At 38.4% G+C, this 23,672-nt stretch overlaps 2 protein-coding genes and 2 long non-coding RNA genes across 4 annotated transcripts; 1 reads left to right on the plus strand and 3 right to left on the minus strand.

Moving 5' to 3' along the window:
• Positions 1-11,700: 11,700 nt before the first annotated feature.
• LOC133324152 (uncharacterized) lies at positions 11,701-16,295 on the plus strand. The gene is made up of 2 exons (XR_009754116.1): positions 11,701-11,822; positions 16,087-16,295. It is a non-coding gene; the product is annotated as an uncharacterized LOC133324152 (long non-coding RNA).
• LOC133324151 (uncharacterized) lies at positions 13,981-14,766 on the minus strand. Its single transcript, XR_009754115.1, has 2 exons — positions 14,265-14,766; positions 13,981-14,197 (listed from the first exon to the last, which is right to left on the minus strand). It is a non-coding gene; the product is annotated as an uncharacterized LOC133324151 (long non-coding RNA).
• Positions 14,876-16,183, minus strand: LOC133324149 (uncharacterized). Its single transcript, XM_061533034.1, has 2 exons — positions 15,653-16,183; positions 14,876-15,194 (listed from the first exon to the last, which is right to left on the minus strand). Exons 1-2 carry the CDS (start codon positions 16,181-16,183, stop codon positions 14,976-14,978), a joined length of 750 nt encoding a protein of 249 aa, XP_061389018.1. The 3' UTR covers positions 14,876-14,975.
• LOC133324148 (proline-rich protein 36-like) lies at positions 15,225-21,539 on the minus strand. The gene is made up of 2 exons (XM_061533033.1): positions 20,221-21,539; positions 15,225-16,656 (listed from the first exon to the last, which is right to left on the minus strand). The coding sequence occupies exon 1, from the start codon at positions 21,537-21,539 to the stop codon at positions 20,862-20,864; it is 678 nt and encodes a 225-aa protein (XP_061389017.1). The 3' UTR covers positions 15,225-16,656; positions 20,221-20,861.
• Positions 21,540-23,672: the final 2,133 nt, after the last annotated feature.

The following is a 23,672-nucleotide window of genomic DNA, read 5'->3' on the forward strand; positions in this document are numbered from 1 at the left end:
ACTTAGCTGGCTTGTTACAGAACGGTTGTTCCATAAGCCGAGCTTAAAAAAGATTTCCAAGCGCGTCGGTCTTGTGCGCAAGTCCACCAATTCGGAAGACCACGTTCCAAGATGTTGTTTTCTACTTGGTCTTTCCATCTAATTCGTGGCCTTCCCCTTCTACGGGAACCATCCGTAGGCTCATTTTTAATTACTCAAAGGATTTACGAATCGTATGTGATTAAAATAGGAATAGTATTTACGCAATCCATACTAAATAATCTTTTGAGGTGAGAGTAGTTAGATCAAAACTTGACCTTCTCCTGAAAAATGTTTGGTGGAAAAACTTAAATTGATGCAAATTTGATACGGAAAAACAACGTTTGCCGGGTCTGCTAGTATAATAATAATAATCTGTTCTCTATCTCTATATATATAAAAATTCCGTGTATGTTCGTGATCGCTAAACTCTTGGTCAAAATCGGTGCAGTAGTTCTTGAGTTTCGTTGCAAAAACACAAAAAAAAACTAAATATTGCGCCATCTGTCGGATGAACTTCTAACTACATAGAAACACTCCTCACGGCCCATAGTGCCTGTACGTACAATTTGGGCATTAGATGCTCTAGGTGTCTAAGTTATATGTGCTTTTATTGTTCCTCAAATATATTTTTCATGATGTGAAAAATGTTTCCATTGATAACGACTGCACCAATTTGACTCACATTTTCCTACGGTTCTTTTTAATTGCAGTGGGAAGAGTTTTACCAACGAAAATTTTGAGAAAAACATAAAAAAGAAAAACATAACTCAAGAACGTCTGCACCAATTTTGATGATTCCAAAGACTTATGAATCATATGTGATTAAAATATGAATAGTAATTACGCCATCCTTACTTATGTTTGGTGGAATAAGTTCCACCAATTGATAAACTGAAATACCATACATACTGACATAATTTAATAGTTAACCATAATACTATTATTTAACACATTCCCCACTAATAAATAGTTGTTTTAATAAAAACAATAAACTGGGATTAAGCCTGACTATTGTGAAAAACAAAACATTACTTAATATATCGGGGTATCAGTAAATAAAGGTTTACCGTAGCGAGGAAAATATTATGCGTATTTTTTATTGCGGAAATTTGACATAAATTAAATGGTAAAAAGTTTCTGAAATATATTTTTCATGAATTCGTTAATTTTTACAAAACCTAGATTGATGCAATTCTGATAGGGCAAAACAACGTTTGCCGGGTCTGCTAGTCTTTTTCATAAATATATTTATTACTTATGTTTTTGTAGTCAGTTTCCTTTAAATTTATTAGCAAAAAATCCGCACAATATGTCATCTCATTCTCCCACGCCGTATAATCCAGAATAATTAATTTTTTCCAAAAGCGGATTTCTCCTTCCTATTTGACCCTCAATAACTTTTTTAATTGTATACATAACATATTTGACCATTCGCTTCTAACCATTTCACGAAAATGCCATATTTTTTAATAAGGTTGTCACCAAAAAAGTTAAATAACTCTTAGGACCGCAGGATCGCAGCTAATTTTTTTTTTATTCCTTAAATAACACAATTTTCACCACTCAAATAAAAAAATTAGAGCTAACCTTTTTTAAACTTTTTTTTTCTGCTCCACTAATTTCAAAATTTGTTTTAAAAATTTGATGAACTAAGTACTACAAGTGTGGACGACTGTATACACCATATGATATCTATATACATACAGACTAAAGCGAATCCTAGTTTTTACATCCACAGCAACCAAAATAAACACTTTTATAATAACCGTTAATTTGAATATTCAAATATTTGAGCATCAGAAAAACACACCCATTTTTCGAAAATATGGTAAAAATCAGTTTACAAATAATTATCAGATTTGAACCTTTGTAGATACAAAACTACTTAACATATCGATATAAAATTTCATATGTATTCTAATTGGAGTGTATTCTATCAATCCTCCTTAAAAAATTTGTCCTCCGTGGTACTTGGTTTTGACCATTTTTGGCCGCGGTCGTGACACTGTGCGTTCTTGAGTTATGTTTTTCTTTTTTATGTTTTTCTCAAAATTTTCGTTGGTAAAACTCTTCCCACTGCAATTAAAAACAATCGTAGGAAAATGTGAATCAAATTGGTGCAGTCGTTATCAATGGAAACATTTTTCACATCATGAAAAATATATTTGAGGAACAATAAAAGCACATATAACTTAGACACCTAGAGCATCTAATGCCCAAATTGTACGTACAGGCACTATGGGGCGTGAGGAGTGTTTCTGTGTAGTTAGAAGTTCATCCGACAGATGGCGCAATATTTAGTTTTTTTGTGTTTTTGCAACGAAACTCAAGAACTACTGCACCGATTTTGACCAAATTTTATGTATTTGCTCTATCGGGCGTGAGAAGCGTTTCTATTTAATTTTAAGTTTGTCCCACAGATGGCGCGCTATATAGTTTCTTTGCGTTTTGCCCGATTAGATTGGGTGCTAAATTGATGCAATTCTAATAGGGCAAAACAATGTTTGCCGGGTCTGCTATTACACTATAAATTGCCTTTAATTATGTATTTCATGTAGGGTAAGGTAGTAACTGTAAGTTGTCGGTATAGTACTTTATGGTATATGTCCCACATAATTGAAGGTACAGCCGTTTCTTCAAAATATGATTTTCAAGATTTTCGCGTATTTTTCTCAAAAAAATTTTTTTCATAAAAACTCTTAGTCAAATCGGTCCCGCCGTTCTCAATTAATAAGTTGCTATACATTGTTAACATCATTTGTATAATTTGTTTTCGTTTGACTCCCACGCGCTTTTCACGAAGACAGATTATGTATGAATTGGTGTCGAAATACTTAACGTCGATTGCAGTGGTTCTTGAGTTACGGTGCAAAAACACAAATAAATAAATACTGCGTCGTCTGTTGGATGGACTTCAAACTACACAGAAACACTTCTTACGCACCTTGGAGCCTGTACATACAATTTGGTCAAAATCGGTGCAGAAGTTCTTGAGTTACGTTGCAGAAACACAAAAAAAACTAAATATTGCGCCATCTGTGCGATGAACTTCAAAATACACAGAAACACTCCTCACGCCCCATAGTGTCTGTACATACAATTTTGTCAAAATCGGTGCAGTAGTTTTTGAGTTTAGCGATCACGAACATACACGTAATTTTTATATATATAGAGATAGAGATAGAGATTCTCATGAAAAATACTCATTAACATATTGGAAAATAGTGCTTGTTGCTGCTGTTGTTCCACCACCATCATCAATATCACTACTATACCCACTTTACGAGCGACGAGTTGAAGGGAAATTTTGAACAGAATCCACAGAATATTCTTGGATGGCCTTACAATATACACAAGCACGCACTCATTCACGAACCCATGACCTTTTCTTATTTTTTTAACTTTATTTTCTTCGTACAATACAATAATTGAAGCTGCTCCTCTTCCATAATTTCTTGGAAAATATCGAGCAAATATATTTTTGTTTTTTGACAGTTTGATCAAACTGTTATATTGTGAAAATATTTGCTCAAATGTGACCACACGTCAAGCATGTTTTCCGATTTCGTTATTTGACACTATTTGCCTGCTGTTTATCTTGATAAGTTGGCTTCTAAACTAGACTGTACCAAGCGAGAAATCTCATTCCCTAGCGAAGCCATCATCTGTGCTTGATTCGCAGCAAGCATTGTTGTTACCATTTCCCTAATATCTGAACTTGGATTCGTGTTTGTAGTATTCGAAGCTAAAGGGACGGTATTTAGAGAACCATCGGCAACTGTAGATGCGTGTTCTGTTTCTCGCACTTCCTGACTACCTGCTTTTTGGGTGGTCAATCTTTTCTGCGACCTAGTCGTGATAATGGAGGCACTAGGAGTGGGAGGTTCTAAACTGACCCTTGCGTTACAAACCGGGCAGTATGGTCTAGTTTTGGTGCACGATAGTAGACAGCTTTTGTGAAATACATGTCCACAATCTGTTTTGTAATTGTGTGACTTTGTGGTTACGGGATTAACGCAAGCATTGCACATAACCGATTCACCAGAATCGCCACTCACACTAGGGTTTTCAGTGTTGTTTGTAGCCATAGCTCCTAAGACCTTGGAAGGACTATAGACTTATTAAGCAAAGTGAAAGAAAATCTTTGAATAAGATCAAACTAATTACGAAGCGCTTAATACTATATGTCAATCAACGAAACTAAAACTAAGGAGGGTGCGCTCAATTAAGTCAGACAATCGATCTAAATAAGAGCAGACTTTAAAGATTTATAGAGAAACTAAAAGGGCTCATATTACCAGTTGTAATAATTGAAAAAAAAAAAGAATACGATGGGATGGTTAATGTTTCATCAATTTGCCTGAGTTTTAATCCGAAATTTGACACTTATCTAAAAAATTGAGCACTAATAAATTTCTGAATAACTTTACTGAGAAATTGAGTGAAACTCACCTGATGATTAAATCAGAAAACAAAATGGTTTTTGTGGTTTTAAATTCACTATTAAAATCGTATATGATTCAAAGGTATTATTATAAAAACTTCTTAAGATTTCAACTTAGCACTGAGGTGATGGGTGACAAAATGGCCGAGTTTCTACAAAAAATCTGGGAAGAAACCTTGTTTATGCTGCTATCTAATGCGATACTTCCAGGCCTAAAAATTGATGAATTTACTAATGAACAAAGGAAAATGGTAATATATGATGTATGAGATGTCCTTATGGTTAAACTGTTAATTTAAATCAATTTACAAGAACCTAATCTGAAACATACAGGTCTGCAATAATGTGGCATGCTACACCTACGGTTGTTTTTGATTGCTGTGGGAAGAGTTTTGCCAAAGAAATTTGTGAGAAAAACATAAAAAGGTCGGAGATTGAAGTAATCGAATGTTGTATTACTTACACCTTTCATAACTCAAGAACGTCTGCACAAATTTTAATTACTTACTTACCTACTTACTTAGCTGGCTTGTTACAGAACGGTTGTTCCATAAGCCGAGCTTAAAAAAGATTTCCAAGCGCGTCGGTCTTGTGCGCAAGTCCACCAATTTGGAAGACCACGTTCCAAGATGTTGTTTTCTACGGGAACCATCCGTAGGCTCATTTTTAATTACTCAAAGGATTTACGAATCGTATGTGATTAAAATAGGAATAGTATTTACGCAATCCATACTAAATAATCTTTTGAGGTGAGAGTAGTTAGATCAAAACTTGACCTTCTCCTGAAAAATGTTTGGTGGAAAAACTTAAATTGATGCAAATTTGATACGGAAAAACAACGTTTGCCGGGTCTGCTAGTATAATAATAATAATCTGTTCTCTATCTCTATATATATAAAAATTCCGTGTATGTTCGTGATCGCTAAACTCTTGGTCAAAATCGGTGCAGTAGCCTGTACGTACAATACGGAAAAACAAGTTTCGTTGCATAAAACACTATATATATAAAAAAAAAACTAAATATTGCGTTGCAAAAACACAAAAAAAAACTAAATATCTGTCGGATGAACTTCTAACTACACAGAAACACTCCTCACGCCCCATAGTGCCTGTACGTACAATTTGGGCATTAGATGCTCTAGGTGTCTAAGTTATATGTGCTTTTATTGTTCCTCAAATATATTTTTCATGATGTGAAAAATGTTTCCATTGATAACGACTGCACCAATTTGACTCACATTTTCCTACGGTTCTTTTTAATTGCAGTGGGAAGCGTTTTACCAACGAAAATTTTGAGAAAAACATAAAAAAGAAAAACATAACTCAAGAACGTCTGCACCAATTTTGATGATTCCAAAGACTTATGAATCGTATGTGATTAAAATATGAATAGTAATTACGCCATCCTTACTTATGTTTGGTGGAATAAGTTCCACCAATTGATAAACTGAAATACATACTGACATAATTTAATAGTTAACCATAATACTATTACTTAACACATTCCCCACTAATAAATAGTTGTTTTAATAAAAACAATAAACTGGGATTAAGCCTGACTATTGTGAAAAACAAAACATTACTTAATATATCGGGGTATCAGTAAATAAAGGTTTACCGTAGCGAGGAAAATATTATGCGTATTTTTTTATTGCGGAAATTTGACATAAATTAAATGGTAAAAAGTTTCTGAAATATATTTTTCATGAATTCGTTAATTTTTACAAAACCTAGATTGATGCAATTCTGATAGGACAAAACAACGTTTGCCGGGTCTGCTAGTCTTTTTCATAAATATATTTATTACTTATGTTTTTGTAGTCAGTTTCCTTTAAATTTATTAGCAAAAATTCCGCACAATATGTCATCTCATTCTCCCACGCCGTATAATCCAGAATAACTAATTTTTTCCAAAAGCGGATTTCCAACTTCATTTAGAATAAGGCGAAAGCGAGAACGCGAAAAAAACACTGTGAAATTCACTTAGAATAAGTCGAAGGCGAAGATCGAGTAAATTCACGTGGGATTGGCATCTAGAATAAGACATGACTACTATTGTGCAAAACCACAAAAAACTGTTTTTTTATATATTAATAAAACTTAGTATAATTATTTATTTTATTTTTTTTTTTTTAGTTTAACCGCACTGTAGAGACGTATTTATTTAATTTTTTTTTAATTTTTAAAACTTCGGTAGTGTTTATTAGTGGGGAATGTATGGCATTGTTTGCCGAGGGGTAAGGCAGGGAAAACTATAGTTTCGGATCAGGCCACTAATCCTCATCAGTTCCCTTAGTTTTTTCCCCACTAATAAATAGTTGTTTTTTATAAAAACAACGAACTGGGATTCAGCCTGACTATTTTGCAAAAACAAAAGATTTTTAAGATTTTATGTCAGTTACGTTCTTTTGACTTGATATTTTCTGAAACAAAAGGACGTAAATACAACACAATTGTCATACAACAAAGCGAATAATTATCAGATTGAAACTAAAATTTGTATAGCGTCCGGGGTGACGTGTGTTAAGTTTTTGTTGAAATCGGTTCAGATTCAGTCATAGCTCCCACACATATTTTCGTCATATTTTGTGTAAATGGTGCATTAAAGCCCCTATATTTCTTTGGATTTGCACGAAATTTGGCATAGCATACTGAATTGAGTCTTGAGTGATACAGTTTCCACCGATTTTATGTAAATGATGCACAAAAGGCATTAAATATTTCTCCGATAGCGATAAAACTTTGCACAGGGTACTTTTCCACACTGATTAGTTAAAAAATAAGAAAAGCCTTAAATTTGGGATACCGCTATATGGGGGCTACCGTAAAAAAATTGGCCGACATTTTCAATATCAAACATCCCAAATACTCATTAACATATTGGAAAATAGTGCTTGTTGCTGCTGTTGCTCCACCACCACGATCAATATCACTACTATAACCACTTTCCGAGCGACGAGTTGAAGGGAAATTTTGAACAGAATCCACAGAATATTCTTGGATGGCCTTACAATATACACAATCACGCACTCATTCACGAACCCATGACCTTTTCTTATTTTTTTAACTTTATTTTCTTCGTACAATACAATAATTGAAGCTGCTCCTCTTCCATAATTTTTTGGAAAATATCGAGCAAATATATTTTTGTTTTTTGACAGTTTGATCAAACTGTTATATTGTGAAAATATTTGCAAAATAAAAAAGCTGCGTTTATTTGGTTTGTTTGTTTGTTTACAAATAGTGAGTTTAGTTGTAGTTGTTTATTCTCTGTAAGAATTAAAAATTTAACAAAAATTAAGTTTACAAAAAAAATAAAAATATTTAATTTAAAAACAATAAAAATTAACACGACTTACTTATTTTTGGGTTCTAACAAAAAAGGGAATAAACAATGGCCAGAAGGGCCTATTTATATAAAAGGTGGCATTAAGCAAAACAACAAAAATAAACAAAATGAAGATGTTGGCTTAAATTTAGTTTCGTCTCCCTCTTCGCTTGGGATATTTCGGCCATTTATGACAGTGGTATTTCAAATTTGGCTACACTTTTTTAGCTTTGGTAATTGCAGGGTTACCATCTCCAACATCCCCACCCCCGTGAACTGACCCAGAGGGGGAGGCTTCACCAACTCCGTCTCCAGCCGCTTCCACGTCCAAAATGGCAAGTTTGGACACAGGTCTGTGGTATACACCGGCACTCGTTCTCACCTTGGCTGATCGTGCCACTCCGTCTTTGCCCCTGAATACTTCGATGACTCGTCCTCGTCTCCATTGACTCCGAGCCATCTCTGGATCACAAACAAACACAAGGCAACCAACATCCAACGACCGAGAAGGAAGACACCATTTTGTTCTTCGAGTTAATTCTGGAAGATATTCCCGAAGCCACTGATGCCACATGCCATTCTTCAAATTTTGGGTGACGCGCCACTGCTTCCTTAAACACATCAGTCTAGGCTCAAACGGTGCTGGAGTCTGGGTTGAATTGGTACATCCTAGCAGAAAGTGGTTTGGAGTCAATGGATCTGGGTCTTCTGGAGTAACTGGCAAATGTGTAAGTGGCCTGCTGTTGACCATATTCTCCGCTTCAATCAGGAATGCTTGTAAAGTCTCCAGTTTTGGGGCTTGCTCCTTTAGCATGATGTAAAGAGCCTTCTTAACAGATTGGACAAGACGCTCCCATACTCCGCCTTCGCTGGGATTCACTGGCGTATTGTAGACCCATTTTATTCCAAGAGCTGTCAGACCAGAAGAAACGGAATTAGTGTCTAAAAAATTGGTTATACCTTGAAGCTCCTTTGCTATGCCAACGAAATTCGTCCCATTGTCGCTTCTTATCACCTCTGGGACGCCTCTTCGATTGATGAAGTTCCGAATACACATTAGGCAGGAATCACTCGACAGGTCTGTTGCAATTTCCAAGTGGACAGCGCGAACTGAAGGGCATGTAAACAGTGCCACCCACCTCTTTTCGCGTTGTCTCCGGATTGACACTGTTACAGGACCAAAATAGTCAAGTCCTGTGTAGGTAAAGGCTCTGACATAAGGTGTGACACGTTCCAAGGATAACGGGGCCATTTGCGGTTGAATTGGTTTGGCTCTACGAATCTTGCAGACAAGGCATCGGGACTGAACGCTTCTTAGAAGTTGACGAAGTGACGGAATCCAAAATCTCAAACGAATTTCGCTCATTGTAGTGGCAACATTTATGTGACAAAAACGAGAATGGTAAAATTCCACCAGCAAAGTGTAAAGCGATGACCTTTGTGTAGAATTATTGGTCGTCTGGTATCCAGGGACAAAAAAGCAGCATTTTCTATTCTTCCAGATACCCGAAGCAAACCATCACTTCCAATTTGTGAATTTAAAGACTTTATGGAGCTGTTGGCAGACACTGATCCAGTTCTCTGTATGTCAAGAATTTCATCCCCATATACTTCTTGCTGTACGCAGCGACAGAGATACATTTCTGCCCGTGCTTCTTCTTCCACCGTCAAATCAGCCGACACCACTGATTTTCTCTTCATATTTTCAAAGAATCGGAATGTCCACGCCATTGCCCGTTTCAGCCTACGATATTTTGAAAATCTATTAATATCTGGAATACAAAAACATACCTGGCAAGCCACCAAAACTTTGTATTTGTTTCTTAGCTCTGTTTTGCTGTGATCCACACAGGTTCCAATTTGTCCCTCGTCCGGCCAATACTTCTTTTCTCAGGAATTCTGGCCCATTTTTCCAACGTCCTTCTGGCTGGTACTTCTTGGGTCCTTTAGCACGGGTCCCTTCGTCAGCTGGGTTATCCGCTCCTGGACACCACCGCCACTGCTCCATACGACTGCTTTCCAGAATCTCCTACACTCTATTTGCCACATATTGTTTGTATGTACGGTGTTCTGAACGGATCCAACTTATCACTGTTGAGGAATCTGACCAAAAATAAATGTTATTAATATTCTTCAAATGATTTTCCAAAATTTTTTCCTTCATTCGCACTCCAATTACTGCTGCTTGTAACTCATGCTTAGGTATAGTATGGTATCTTGCTGGGGCACAGCTCGTCTTGCCCATAACGAACACAACACTTACACCACAATTTGTTACTATACGCCAGTATGCCACAGCAGCCATTGCATCTTCACTGGCATCCACAAACACATGCAAATCTACTATACCATTAAAAAATCAATCACTGTAACACCTCGGAACTTTGAAATCCTTTAATTTAGGCAATTCCTCCAGCCAGGTCATCCAGCGGCTATAAATCGCGGCCGGCAACTCCTCGTCCCACTTTATACAACTTTTCCACACATTTTGCATAATTATCTTCGACGTCACCATGAAATCACCAAGACACCCGAATGGATCGAATACGGACATATTTAAAGACAACATTTCGCGTTTCGTTGGCACTTTTTGCAACTTCAATATTTTTTCATCCACTTTGTGCAATTTTAATTCAAAACAAAAAACATCTGATTTTGGCAGCCAATGAATACCGAGTACCCGTTCCATTCCATCATCAAAAATGGAGTTGCCATCAATTTCATCAGAAATAGGGTTGCCAAACATACGTTGTAAAACAAGGGAATTAGATTTGATGTTGCGGAGATTAAATCCACCCTCTTTGTGAATTTTTATGACATCACGTACCACATCAACTGCCTCACCTTCAGTCTGGAAACAGTCGACGTAATCGTCTACGTAATGACGATCGATGATTCCTTGTACTGCTCTTGGCGACTCATTTATAAACCTTCGGGCATTTAGGTTTTTCACATATTGGGCTATGGTGGGCGAACAAGTGCCTCCAAAAATCATCCGTTCCATTACATAAGTTTCTAAGGGTTGACTGGGATCCCCATTTCTCCATAGAAATCGCTGACTGTCCTGATCTTCTTTGGCGATAACAATTTGGTGGAACATCTCTTGTATATCTCCGCACACGGCTACAGGGAATTCCCTGAATTTAAAAAGAATAGAGATTAGAGAGTTATTTATGTCAGGTCCAGGTAATAAGTCTTTATTTAATGAAAATTGTTGAACTTCAGCAGCAGAATCGAAGACGATACGAATCCCATCTTTGTTGGGATTTTTAACGCCAAAATGTGGCAAATAAAACGTTCGATCGCTCCTTCTTTCTCGTTCTGCTACTGAAAGTTTACGGCAATATCCTTTTTCCTCGTAATCTCTTATTTTTTTGCAATATTGAGCTGCATATACACTGTCCTTTGCCATTTTTCGTTCCACACACAGCAATCGGTTGTACGACAAATTGTACGATTCTGGAATTGGAGAAAAATGTTCTTTCCACAAAAGCGGACACTTCTTTTAATATCGCCCATCAATTCTTTTCGTGTTTTCTTTTAATATTTTTAACGCTCGTTCATCATCTATGGACAGAATTGGTGTCACATTTACCTTGGTACCCAATGTCTCCACGTCGAAATATTGCCGCATCATGGTATGCATTTCCTGAAGCAAGTCACAATTTTCTTCCTCGAAACGTTTCCTAACGTGTAAAGCCCGCTTAAGATTGGAACTCTTCTCGCCTGGGATCGGTCCATATATTACGGCGCCTAATCTCGTTGGTCCAACATCGGTCATCATACGAGGAGCTTCCAAGGGAACTGTCAAAAATGAATGTTGCAAGCTTAATATTAGTTTAGGTTGAACATTCGAATAATCCCGGAATGGGATTTCGGCGATTTGGTCGATTTCACGGGATTTAATTAAATGAGCTAGATGGCAACTCTGTATTGGCAATGACAGATTGGACGAAATGTAAACATTGGTTATCGGGTACTTGTTGTTGTACTCACCGACACCACTAATTGTCAGATTAATTTTTTTCAGTTTTTTTCGCTTACGCTTTGGTTATTAAGCCACTGAATTTCTAAAAACTCCGGTTTTCCGTGTATTCCGAGTTGGCGAGCAACGCCCTCGTCCAGCATGGACACATTGGCGCCGTCGTCAATGAACGCGTACGTCGTTATCTGTTTGTGTGTTCCGTATAACGTCACGGGCAAAATTTGGAACAATACGTTTTCGGTGTAGTGGGCGGCATGACAATTTCTTCGTTGTGTTTGAGACGGTGGTGCGTCGGGAAGAGATGGGGTGTTCGTTCGTGGCTCCAAATCGTGTGTAGGTAATGTTCGGTTCTGTTCCTGGGATGGCGTCGCGAGTGTTTTGTGCAACAATTGGTGGTGTGATTTTTGGCAATCATTTATGCCACAACGACGCTTATAGTGGCAATTTTTAAGCTGGTGGCCTCTTTTTAAACAACAAAAACAAGTTTTAATTTGATTTGGTCATCGATGGTCATTTTTAAAAAGTGTGGACAGATTTTTATATTGTTGCACTCTCCCTGACAAATTGGACAGCTCGAACTGACAGCGACATATGCGTATTTATACCCTTCACCACACTGTGGTACAGGGTATTATGTCTTTGTGCATATGTTTGTAACAGGCAAAAATAATCGAGATAGACACATGGTTCCTTTTGAGAATATGCATAGAATCACTTTCTAAGTCGATTTATGCATGTCCGTCCGTCCGTCTGTATGTCCATGTTAAATTGTAAACAAAGTACAGGTCGCATTTATGATCCGAATTGGATGAAATTTGGCACAGGTCACGGCTTAACTCTAGTTTAGTAAAAACGATCAGATTTTTCTGAAAATTTTTCCAGAGGTAGGTATTTTTACCCTAATTATGGGGATATCTTTTTTCCTTGGGGGACGTACCCGGTTACCCGGTTATTTGACCCGGAAGTTCGGGTACGGGTACCCGGTTATATCCGGTTCTACGGATCCGGTTAATATAATATGGGTATCATTTTAAAGGTTATAAAAATACCTTTCCATTGAGTGGTAATATGATGAGGTTATCTCAAACCATTTTGGAGATATAGTCAAAAAACTGGGTTTTGATCCCCGATTTTTTTGAAAAACTCCCTAAAAGTCGAACTTGGGCCCATTATAGTACCTCTCTAACCCAAACTCAAATGATAGACCACAATTTGCCCTTTCCAAAATGGTGCGATATGTGGCTGTATCTATTGTGGATCAAAAGATATGGGCCTTAGAACCCTACAAAAACAAGAAAATTCTGTCGCGTAGCCGGTGTTGGTATCTGTCCATAGGAGAAAGTCTTAAATCCCCGGCCGAAGGCCGGCTACACAAAAAATATTCTATTTAGAAGGATTTTCTGCCGCGTTAGCCGGTGTTGGCATCTGACCATAGGAGAAAGTCTTAAATCTCCGGCCGAAGGCCGGTCACCCAAAAAAATATTCCATTTAACAAGAGATTCTGTCGCGTAGCCGGTGTTGGTAGCTGTCCATAGGAGAAAGTCTTAAATCCCCGGCCGAAGGCCGTCTACACAAAAAATATTCTATTTAGAAGGATTTTCTGCCGCGTTAGCCGGTGTTGGCATCTGTCCATAGGAGAAAGTCTTAAATCCTCGGCCGAAGGCCGGTCACCCAAAAAAGTATTCCATTTAACAAGAGATTCTGTCGCGTAGCCGGTGTTGGTATCTGTCCATAGGAGAAAGTCTTAAATACCCGGCCGAAGGCCGGCTACACAAAAAAATATTCTATTTAGAAGGAGTTTCTGCCGCGTTAGCCGGTGTTGGCATCTGTCCATAGGAGAAAGTCTTAAATCCCCGGCCGAAGGCCGGTCACCCAAAAAACACCATGCTATTTAAAAGGAGATTCTGTCATGTAGAAAGATTTTCCTTGTTTTATAGGGTTCTAAGGCCCATATCTTTTGATCCACAAAAGATACAGCCACATATCGCACCATTTTGGAAAGGGCAAATTGTGGTCTATCATTTGGGTACTGTTTGGAGAGGGACTATAATGGACCGAAGTTCGACTTTTAGGGAGTTTTTCAAAAAATCGGGGACCAAAACCCAGTTTTTTGACTATATCCCCAAAATGGTTTGTTTCTTAGCTCTGTTTTGCTGTGATCCACACAGGTTCCAATTTGTCCCTCGTCCGGCCAATACTTCTTTTCTCAGGAATTCTGGCCCATTTTTCCAACGTCCTTCTGGCTGGTACTTCTTGGGTCCTTTAGCACGGGTCCCTTCGTCAGCTGGGTTATCCGCTCCTGGACACCACCGCCACTGCTCCATACGGCTGCTTTCCAGAATCTCCTACACTCTATTTGCCACATATTGTTTGTATGTACGGTGTTCTGAACGGATCCAACTTATCACTGTTGAGGAATCTGACCAAAAATAAATGTTATTAATATTCTTCAAATGATTTTCCAAATTTTTTTCCTTCATTCGCACTCCAATTACTGCTGCTTGTAACTCATGCTTAGGTATAGTATGGTATCTTGTTGGGGCACAGCTCGTCTTGCCCATAACGAACACAACACTTACACCACAATTTGTTACTATACGCCAGTATGTCACAGCAGCCATTGCATCTTCACTGGCATCCACAAACACATGCAAATCTACTATACCATTAAAAAATCAATCACTGTAACACCTCGGAACTTTGAAATCCTTTAATTTAGGCAATTCCTCCAGCCAGGTCATCCAGCGGCTATAAATCGCGGCCGGCAACTCCTCGTCCCACTTTATACAACTTTTCCACACATTTTGCATAATTATCTTCGACGTCACCATGAAATCACCAAGACACCCGAATGGATCGAATACGGACATATTTAAAGACAACATTTCGCGTTTCGTTGGCACTTTTTGCAACTTCAATATTTTTTCATCCACTTTGTGCAATTTTAATTCAAAACAAAAAACATCTGATTTTGGCAGCCAATGGAGTTGCCATCAATTTCATCAGAAATAGGGTTGCCAAACATACGTTGTAAAACAAGGGAATTAGATTTGATGTTGCGGAGATTAAATCCACCCTCTTTGTGAATTTTTATGACATCACGTACCACATCAACTGCCTCACCTTCAGTCTGGAAACAGTCGACGTAATCGTCTACGTAATGACGATCGATGATTCCTTGTACTGCTCTTGGCGACTCATTTATAAACCTTCGGGCATTTAGGTTTTTCACATATTGGGCTATGGTGGGCGAACAAGTGGCTCCAAAAATCATCCGTTCCATTACATAAGTTTCTAAGGGTTGACTGGGATCCCCATTTCTCCATAGAAATCGCTGACTGTCCTGATCTTCTTTGGCGATAACAATTTGGTGGAACATCTCTTGTATATCTCCGCACACGGCTACAGGAAATTCCCTGAATTTAAAAAGAATAGAGATTAGAGAGTTATTTATGTCAGGTCCAGGTAATAAGGCTTTATTTAATGAAAATTGTTGAACTTCAGCAGCAGCATCGAAGACGATACGAATCCCATCTTTGTTGGGATTTTTAACGCCAAAATGTGGCAAATAAAACGTTCGATCGCTCCTTCTTTCTCGTTCTGCTACTGAAAGTTTACGGCAATATCCTTTTTCCTCGTAATCTCTTATTTTTTTGCAATATTGAGCTGCATATACACTGTCCTTTGCCATTTTTCGTTCCACACACAGCAATCGGTTGTACGACAAATTGTACGATTCTGGAATTGGAGAAAAATGTTCTTTCCACAAAAGCGGACACTTCTTTTAATATCGCCCATCAATTCTTTTCGTGTTTTCTTTTAATATTTTTAACGCTCGTTCATCATCTATGGACAGAATTGGTGTCACATTTACCTTGGTACCCAATGTCTCCACGTCGAAATATTGCCGCATCATGGTATGCATTTCCTGAAGCAAGTCACAATTTTCTTCCTCGAAACGTTTCCTAACGTGTAAAGCCCGCTTAAGATTGGAACTCTTCTCGCCTGGGATCGGTCCATATATTACGGCGCCTAATCTCGTTGGTCCAACATCGGTCATCATACGAGGAGCTTCCAAGGGAACTGTCAAAAATGAATGTTGCAAGCTTAATATTAGTTTAGGTTGAACATTCGAATAATCCCGGAATGGGATTTCGGCGATTTGGTCGATTTCACGGGATTTAATTAAATGAGCTAGATGGCAACTCTGTATTGGCAATGACAGATTGGACGAAATGTAAACATTGGTTATCGGGTACTTGTTGTTGTACTCACCGACACCACTAATTGTCAGATTAATTTTTTCAGTTTTTTCGCTTACGCTTTGGTTATTAAGCCACTGAATTTCTAAAAACTCCGGTTTTCCGTGTATTCCGAGTTGGCGAGCAACGCCCTCGTCCAGCATGGACACATTGGCGCCGTCGTCAATGAACGCGTACGTCGTTATCTGTTTGTGTGTTCCGTATAACGTCACGGGCAAAATTTGGAACAATACGTTTTCGGTGTAGTGGGCGGCATGACAATTTCTTCGTTGTGTTTGAGACGGTGGTGCGTCGGGAAGAGATGGGGTGTTCGTTCGTGGCTCCAAATCGTGTGTAGGTAATGTTCGGTTCTGTTCCTGGGATGGCGTCGCGAGTGTTTTGTGCAACAATTGGTGGTGTGATTTTTGGCAATCATTTATGCCACAACGACGCTTATAGTGGCAATTTTTAAGCTGGTGGCCTCTTTTTAAACAACAAAAACAAGTTTTAATTTGATTTGGTCATCGATGGCCATTTTTAAAAAGTGTGGACAGATTTTTATATTGTTGCACTCTCCCTGACAAATTGGACAGCTCGAACTGACAGCGACATATGCGTATTTATACCCTTCACCACACTGTGGTACAGGGTATTATGTCTTTGTGCATATGTTTGTAACAGGCAAAAATAATCGAGATAGACACATGGTTCCTTTTGAGAATATGCATAGAATCACTTTCTAAGTCGATTTATGCATGTCCGTCCGTCCGTCTGTATGTCCATGTTAAATTGTAAACAAAGTACAGGTCGCATTTATGATCCGAATTGGATGAAATTTGGCACAGGTCACGGCTTAACTCTAGTTTAGTAAAAACGATCAGATTTTTCTGAAAATTTTTCCAGAGGTAGGTATTTTTACCCTAATTATGGGGATATCTTTTTTCCTTGGGGGACGTACCCGGTTACCCGGTTATTTGACCCGGAAGTTCGGGTACGGGTACCCGGTTATATCCGGTTCTACGGATCCGGTTAATATAATATGGGTATCATTTTAAAGGTTATAAAAATACCTTTCCATTGAGTGGTAATATGATGAGGTTATCTCAAACCATTTTGGAGATATAGTCAAAAAACTGGGTTTTGGTCCCCGATTTTTTTGAAAAACTCCCTAAAAGTCGAACTTGGGCCCATTATAGTACCTCTCTTACCCAAACTCAAATGATAGACCACAATTTGCCCTTTCCAAAATGGTGCGATATGTGGCTGTATCTATTGTGGATCAAAAGATATGGGCCTTAGAACCCTACAAAAACAAGAAAATTCTGTCGCGTAGCCGGTGTTGGTATCTGTCCATAGGAGAAAGTCTTAAATCCCCGGCCGAAGGCCGGCTACACAAAAAATATTCTATTTAGAAGGATTTTCTGCCGCGTTAGCCGGTGTTGGCATCTGACCATAGGAGAAAGTCTTAAATCTCCGGCCGAAGGCCGGTCACCCAAAAAAATATTCCATTTAACAAGAGATTCTGTCGCGTAGCCGGTGTTGGTAGCTGTCCATAGGAGAAAGTCTTAAATCCCCGGCCGAAGGCCGTCTACACAAAAAAATATTCTATTTAGAAGGATTTTCTGCCGCGTTAGCCGGTGTTGGCATCTGTCCATAGGAGAAAGTCTTAAATCCTCGGCCGAAGGCCGGTCACCCAAAAAAGTATTCCATTTAACAAGAGATTCTGTCGCGTAGCCGGTGTTGGTATCTGTCCATAGGAGAAAGTCTTAAATACCCGGCCGAAGGCCGGCTACACAAAAAAATATTCTATTTAGAAGGAGTTTCTGCCGCGTTAGCCGGTGTTGGCATCTGTCCATAGGAGAAAGTCTTAAATCCCCGGCCGAAGGCCGGTCACCCAAAAAACACCATGCTATTTAAAAGGAGATTCTGTCATGTAGAAAGATTTTCCTTGTTTTATAGGGTTCTAAGGCCCATATCTTTTGATCCACAAAAGATACAGCCACATATCGCACCATTTTGGAAAGGGCAAATTGTGGTCTATCATTTGGGTACTGTTTGGAGAGGGACTATAATGGACCGAAGTTCGACTTTTAGGGAGTTTTTCAAAAAAATCGGGGACCAAAACCCAGTTTTTTGACTATATCCCCAAAATGGTTTGAGATAACCCCATCATATTACCACTCAATGGAAAGGTATTTTTATAACCTTTAAAATGATACCCATATTATATTAACCGGATCCGTAGAACCGGATATAACCGGGTACCCGTACCCGAACTTCCGGGTCAAATAACCGGGTAACCGGGTACGTCCCCCAAGAAAAAAAGATATCCCCATAATTAGGGTAAAAATACCTACCTCTGGAAAAAATTTCAGAAAAATTTGATCGTTTTTACTAAACTAGAGTTGTTCCCAGGTCACTTATTCGGCCCAAGGACGAACCCTATTGAAATTGGGAAAAATCGGTTCAGATTTAGATATAGCTCCCATATATATATTTAACCGATTTAATGTAAACGGTCCCTATATGTCTTTCGATTTGCACGAAATTTGGTACAGGCTAATCATTTAGGCCTATAATGATGTCTGCCAAGTTTCGTGAAAATCGGCCCAGATTTAGATATAGCTCCCATATATAGTTTCGTCCGATTTCATGTAAATGGTGCCCCAAAGTCCCTGTATATCTTTTGATTTGCACGAAATTTGGCATAACGTACTGAATTAAGCCTAGAGTGACGTCTGCCAAGTTTCGAGAAAATCGGTCCAGATTTAGATATAGCTCCCATATATAGTTTCGTCCGATATCATGTAAATGGTGCCCTAAAGTCCCTTTATATCTTTCGATTTGCACGAAATTTGGTATAACGTACTGAATTGGGCCTAGAATGATGTCTGCCAAGTTTCGAGAAAATCGGTCCAGATTTAGATATAGCTCCCATATATAGTTTCGTCCGATTACATGTAAATGGTGCCCCAAAGTCCCTATATATCTTTTGATTTGCACGAAATTTGGTACAGCCTAATCATTTAGGTCTAGAATAATGTCTGCCAAGTTTCGTGAAAATCGGTCCAGATTTAGATATAGCTCCCATATATAGTTTCGTCCGATTTCATGTAAATGGTGCACCAATCTTCCTATATATCCTTCGATTTGCACGAAATTTGGCATAACATACTGAATTGAGCCTAGAATGATGTCTGCCACGTTTCGTGAAAATCGGTTCTGATTTAGATATAGCTCCCATATATAGTTTTGTTCGATTTTATGTAAATGGTGCACCAAAGTCCCTATGTATCCTTCGATTTGCACGAAATTTGGCATAAAGTACTGAATTGAGCCTAGAGTGATGTCTGCCAAGTTTCGAGAAAATCGGTCCTGATTTAGATATAGCTCCCACATATAGTTTCGTCCGATTTTATGTAGATGGTGCACCTAAGTCCCTATATATCCTTCGATTTGCACGAAATTTGGCATAACATACTGAATTGAGCCTAGAATGATGTCTGCAAGTTTCGTGAAAATCGGTCCTGATTTATATATAGCTCCCATATATAGTTTCATCCGATTTTATGTAAATGGTGCACCAAAGTCCCTATATACCTTTCGATTTGCACGAAATTTGGCATAACGTACTGAATTGGGTCTGGAATGATGTCTGGCAAGTTTCGTGAAAATCGGTACAGATTTAGATATAGCTCCCTTTTATTATAGATTGATTTTAAGTAATTGACGCACCAAGGAACCAGTAGGAACAAAACGTTCTGAAATTAGTATAACCTATCCTGTGACAAGTTTGTTTGAAATCGCTTAATATTTGGATAGAGCTTCCATATATATTTTCGCCCGATTTCAAGTAAATTGGGCATCAAACTTCCCATGTTAGTCAGTTTGACATCAAATTTTGCACAACGTACAAAATAGAGCATAAAATTATGTAGTTGCGTTTTCTAGAAGTACAGACATAGCCCAACGGATGACCTATTTATATTTGTTTGAAGTCGATTTACATACTTTATGGATAGATCTACGTAGATTCACTTTTAGATAAATATCACATATTTTATTTCATCCAATTTCATGCTAATAGTCCTGTTTAATATACCCATAGTGGTGAAGGGTATCATATAGTCGGCCCCGTCCGACTTTACTACTTTCCTTACTGGTTTTTTTTTGTTGTGTTTGTGTGTGTCGGCGATTGGACGAGGTTGGTGAAATTGGCTGTGCGTCGTGGACCATATGTGCGAGACGGCGTAATATTCCCAACCAATCGCTGAAATCAACTATAGTGGCGGGGTGCTGGAGTTGCAGACATTTTTCGGCCCATTGCATTTGGCGGTTTATTGGCAGTTTGGACACTAGCTCACTCAGCAACGATGGATTGGATACATGGTGTTCACCCTTGGCGTTTTTTAGGAAAGTGGCCATATTGGAGAGTTTGTTGGCAAAGTTGACAAGTGCATCCAAATTATCATCTACCAGCGGGGGAATGGCTCGGACTTTTTCTACTTGGCTTCGGATAAGTTGCTCTGGTCGACCAAATGTTTCCTGCAGAATTTCCAAAATGGCGCTGACGTTGGCAGAACTTCCCAACATGGATTCCACTGTTTCCCTTGCACGGCCCTTCAATGCATCTCTCAAACGCATGATATTATGAAGATTGGAGTAACCAAATTCTGCTGTGGTGCTCTCGTAGGCTTCGAAAAATGCCTGCCACTCCTCTGGAAGACCTGAAAAAATAGGCAAGGGATACATTTTTTTATGTGCATTTCCGTTGGAGTTATTAGAAAGTGAATTTGGAAAAGACTCATCTGTGTTGATAGACAATGGCGGCAGTTGATGCACTTAAGTCTGCAAATGTTGACTTGTTGGTGGCGGTACTGTTTGTGTTGGCAAAACTACTGAATGTAATGGCAGATTCAATGGCGGCTGTGGCGGCAGACTCAATGGCGGCTGTGGTGGCAGATTCATTGGCGGCTGTGGTGGCAGATTCCTTTGTGGCTGTTGCGGCGTATTCAATGGCGGTTGTTGTGTCGTTTGTTTTGAGATTGGCGGTTGTGACGTCAGTGTAGGCAATGCTTGCTGCGACATTGTGTTTTGCAAAGAAGCAAACTGCTGTGACGTATTTAATAGTTGTGCTTGCATTTTTGCTTGTGTTGCTAAAAATTCGTCTTGCATTGCTTTCATCTGACGTTGCATCTGTTCCATTTCAAATTTCATGAGTTTTCTCATCTCGGCAAATTTATTTGCAGGATTTGGTGTTTTGGCTGGTGTATTTGAAGGCGGTTTTTGGAGCTGTAACTGAGAAGAAGAAGAAGATTTAGAAGTATTGGCGGGCGGTGTATTGACTGCTGCGGCTGCAGCTGGCATTTGTTGCTGTTTTTGGTGGCTGCTGGTAGGCGTATCTCCTGTTGGTGAGCGAACGACAGACATATCGTAAGTGTCAGGGTTATATCGGGCTGGCGGAATTCCTTGAGTGCTGCGTCCACTGGTTCTTCTGGTCAGATCTTGGTTTTGTGGCATAAAACCGGCAGAATTTCTTGAATACAGGTAAGAATTATTTTTTTTTTTTGTGACTTAAAGTGGTGACAGCTGTTTTTATAAAATGTCCGTCCGTTTCAAAAAACAGCAACAGCAAACACAAATTCAACAAGACAATTGACGACAGAAATTAAATTGACAAAAAACAAATAAACAAAGAATAAAAATAAAGAATAAAGTTGTCCTTTTTTGTTATTTCCAGGAATAAACCTAAACTCGGCTGGCTCCCAAATGACAAGACTGGCAGGATTTCGGCAAAATAAAAAAGCTGCGTTTATTTGGTTTGTTTGTTTGTTTACAAATAGTGAGTTTAGTTGTAGTTGTTTATTCTCTGTAAGAATTTTAAAAATTTAACAAAAATTAAGTTTGCAAAAAAAATAAAAATATTTAATTTAAAAACAATAAAAATTAACACCACTTACTTATTTTTGGGTTCTAACAAAAAAGGGAATAAACAATGGCCAGAAGGGCCTATTTATATAAAAGGTGACATTAAGCAAAACAACAAAAATAAACAAAATGAAGATGTTGGCTTAAATTTAGTTTCGTCTCCCTCTTCGCTTGGGATATTTCGGCCATTTTTGACAGTGGTATTTCAAATTTGGCTACACTTTTTTAGCTTTGGTAATTGCAGGGTTACCATCTCCAACACCTGCAGTTTATCTTGATAAGTTGGCTTCTAAACTAGACTGTACCAAGCGAGAAATCTCATTCCCTAGCGAAGCCATCATCTGTGCTTGATTCGCAGCAAGCATTGTTGTTACCATTTCCCTAATATCTGAACTTGGATTCGTGTTTGTAGTATTCGAAGCTAAAGGGACGGTATTTAGAGAACCATCGGCAACTGTAGATGCGTGTTCTGTTTCTCGCACTTCCTGACTACCTGCTTTTTGGGTGGTCAATCTTTTCTGCGACCTAGTCGTGATAATGGAGGCACTAGGAGTGGGAGGTTCTAAACTGACCCTTGCGTTACAAACCGGGCAGTATGGTCTAGTTTTGGTGCACGATAGTAGACAGCTTTTGTGAAATACATGTCCACAATCTGTTTTGTAAATGTGTGACTTTGTGGTTACGGGATTAACGCAAGCATTGCACATAACCGATTCACCAGAATCGCCACTCACACTAGGGTTTTCAGTGTTGTTTGTAGCCATAGCTCCTAAGACCTTGGAAGGACTATAGACTTATTAAGCAAAGTGAAAGAAAATCTTTGAATAAGATCAAACTAATTACGAAGCGCTTAATACTATATGTCAATCAACGAAACTAAAACTAAGGAGGGTGCGCTCAATTAAGTCAGACAATCGATCTAAATAAGAGAAGACTTTAAAGATTTATAGAGAAACTAAAAGAGCTCATATTACCAGTTGTAATAATTGAAAAAAAAGAATACGATGGGATGGTTAATGTTTCATCAATTTGCCTGAGTTTTAATCCGAAATTTGACACTTATCTAAAAAATTGAGCACTAATAAATTTCTGAATAACTTTACTGAGAAATCGAGTGACACTCACCTGATGATTAAATCAGAAAACAAAATGGTTTTTGTGGTTTTAAATTCACTATTAAAAACTTATATGATTCAAAGGTATTATTATAAAAACTTCTTAAGATTTCAACTTAGCACTGAGGTGATGGGTGACAAAATGGCCGAGTTTCTACAAAAATTCTGGGAAGAAACCTTGTTTAAGCTGCTATCTAATGCGATACTTCCAGGCCTAAAAATTGATGAATTTACTAATGAACAAAGGAAAATGGTAATATATGATGTATGAGATGTCCTTATGGTTAAACTGTTAATTTAAATCAATTTACAAGAACCTAATCTGAAACATACAGGTCTGCAATAATGTGACATGCTACACCTACGGTTGTTTTTGATTGCTGTGGGAAGAGTTTTGCCAAAGAAATTTTTGAGAAAAACATAAAAAGGTCGGAGATTGTGTTGTAACTCACTCTGTTATACATGCACGTTCTCAAAACGAGAGGTCGATATCGTTTAAGTATACCTAGATGACAGTGGTATCGATCTATTTATGTTTGCTCCGGCTCTTCTCAGTCGGCACTCTCAGTGGTGTGCATAACAGAGACAACAAGAAATTGCGTTACTAATA

The sequence above is a fragment of the Musca vetustissima genome, unplaced genomic scaffold, assembly GCF_032173495.1.
Source record: "Musca vetustissima isolate MV318-11 ecotype Yass unplaced genomic scaffold, APGP_CSIRO_Mvet_v1 utg2114, whole genome shotgun sequence".
Taxonomy (NCBI): Eukaryota; Metazoa; Arthropoda; class Insecta; order Diptera; family Muscidae; genus Musca; species Musca vetustissima.

Bases quoted from the DNA above. Each gene is read 5' to 3' on its own strand.
- LOC133324149 (XM_061533034.1), bottom strand. From the start codon at position 16,183: ATGCTGGACGAGGGCGTTGCTCGCCAACTCGGAATACACGGAAAACCG. The intron at 15,195-15,652 runs GTAAATGTGACA...TTTTAAATTCAG, and splicing joins TGGAGACATTGGGTACCAAG to GGAATTTCCTGTAGCCGTGT.
- LOC133324148 (XM_061533033.1), bottom strand. From the start codon at position 21,539: ATGCCACAAAACCAAGATCTGACCAGAAGAACCAGTGGACGCAGCACT.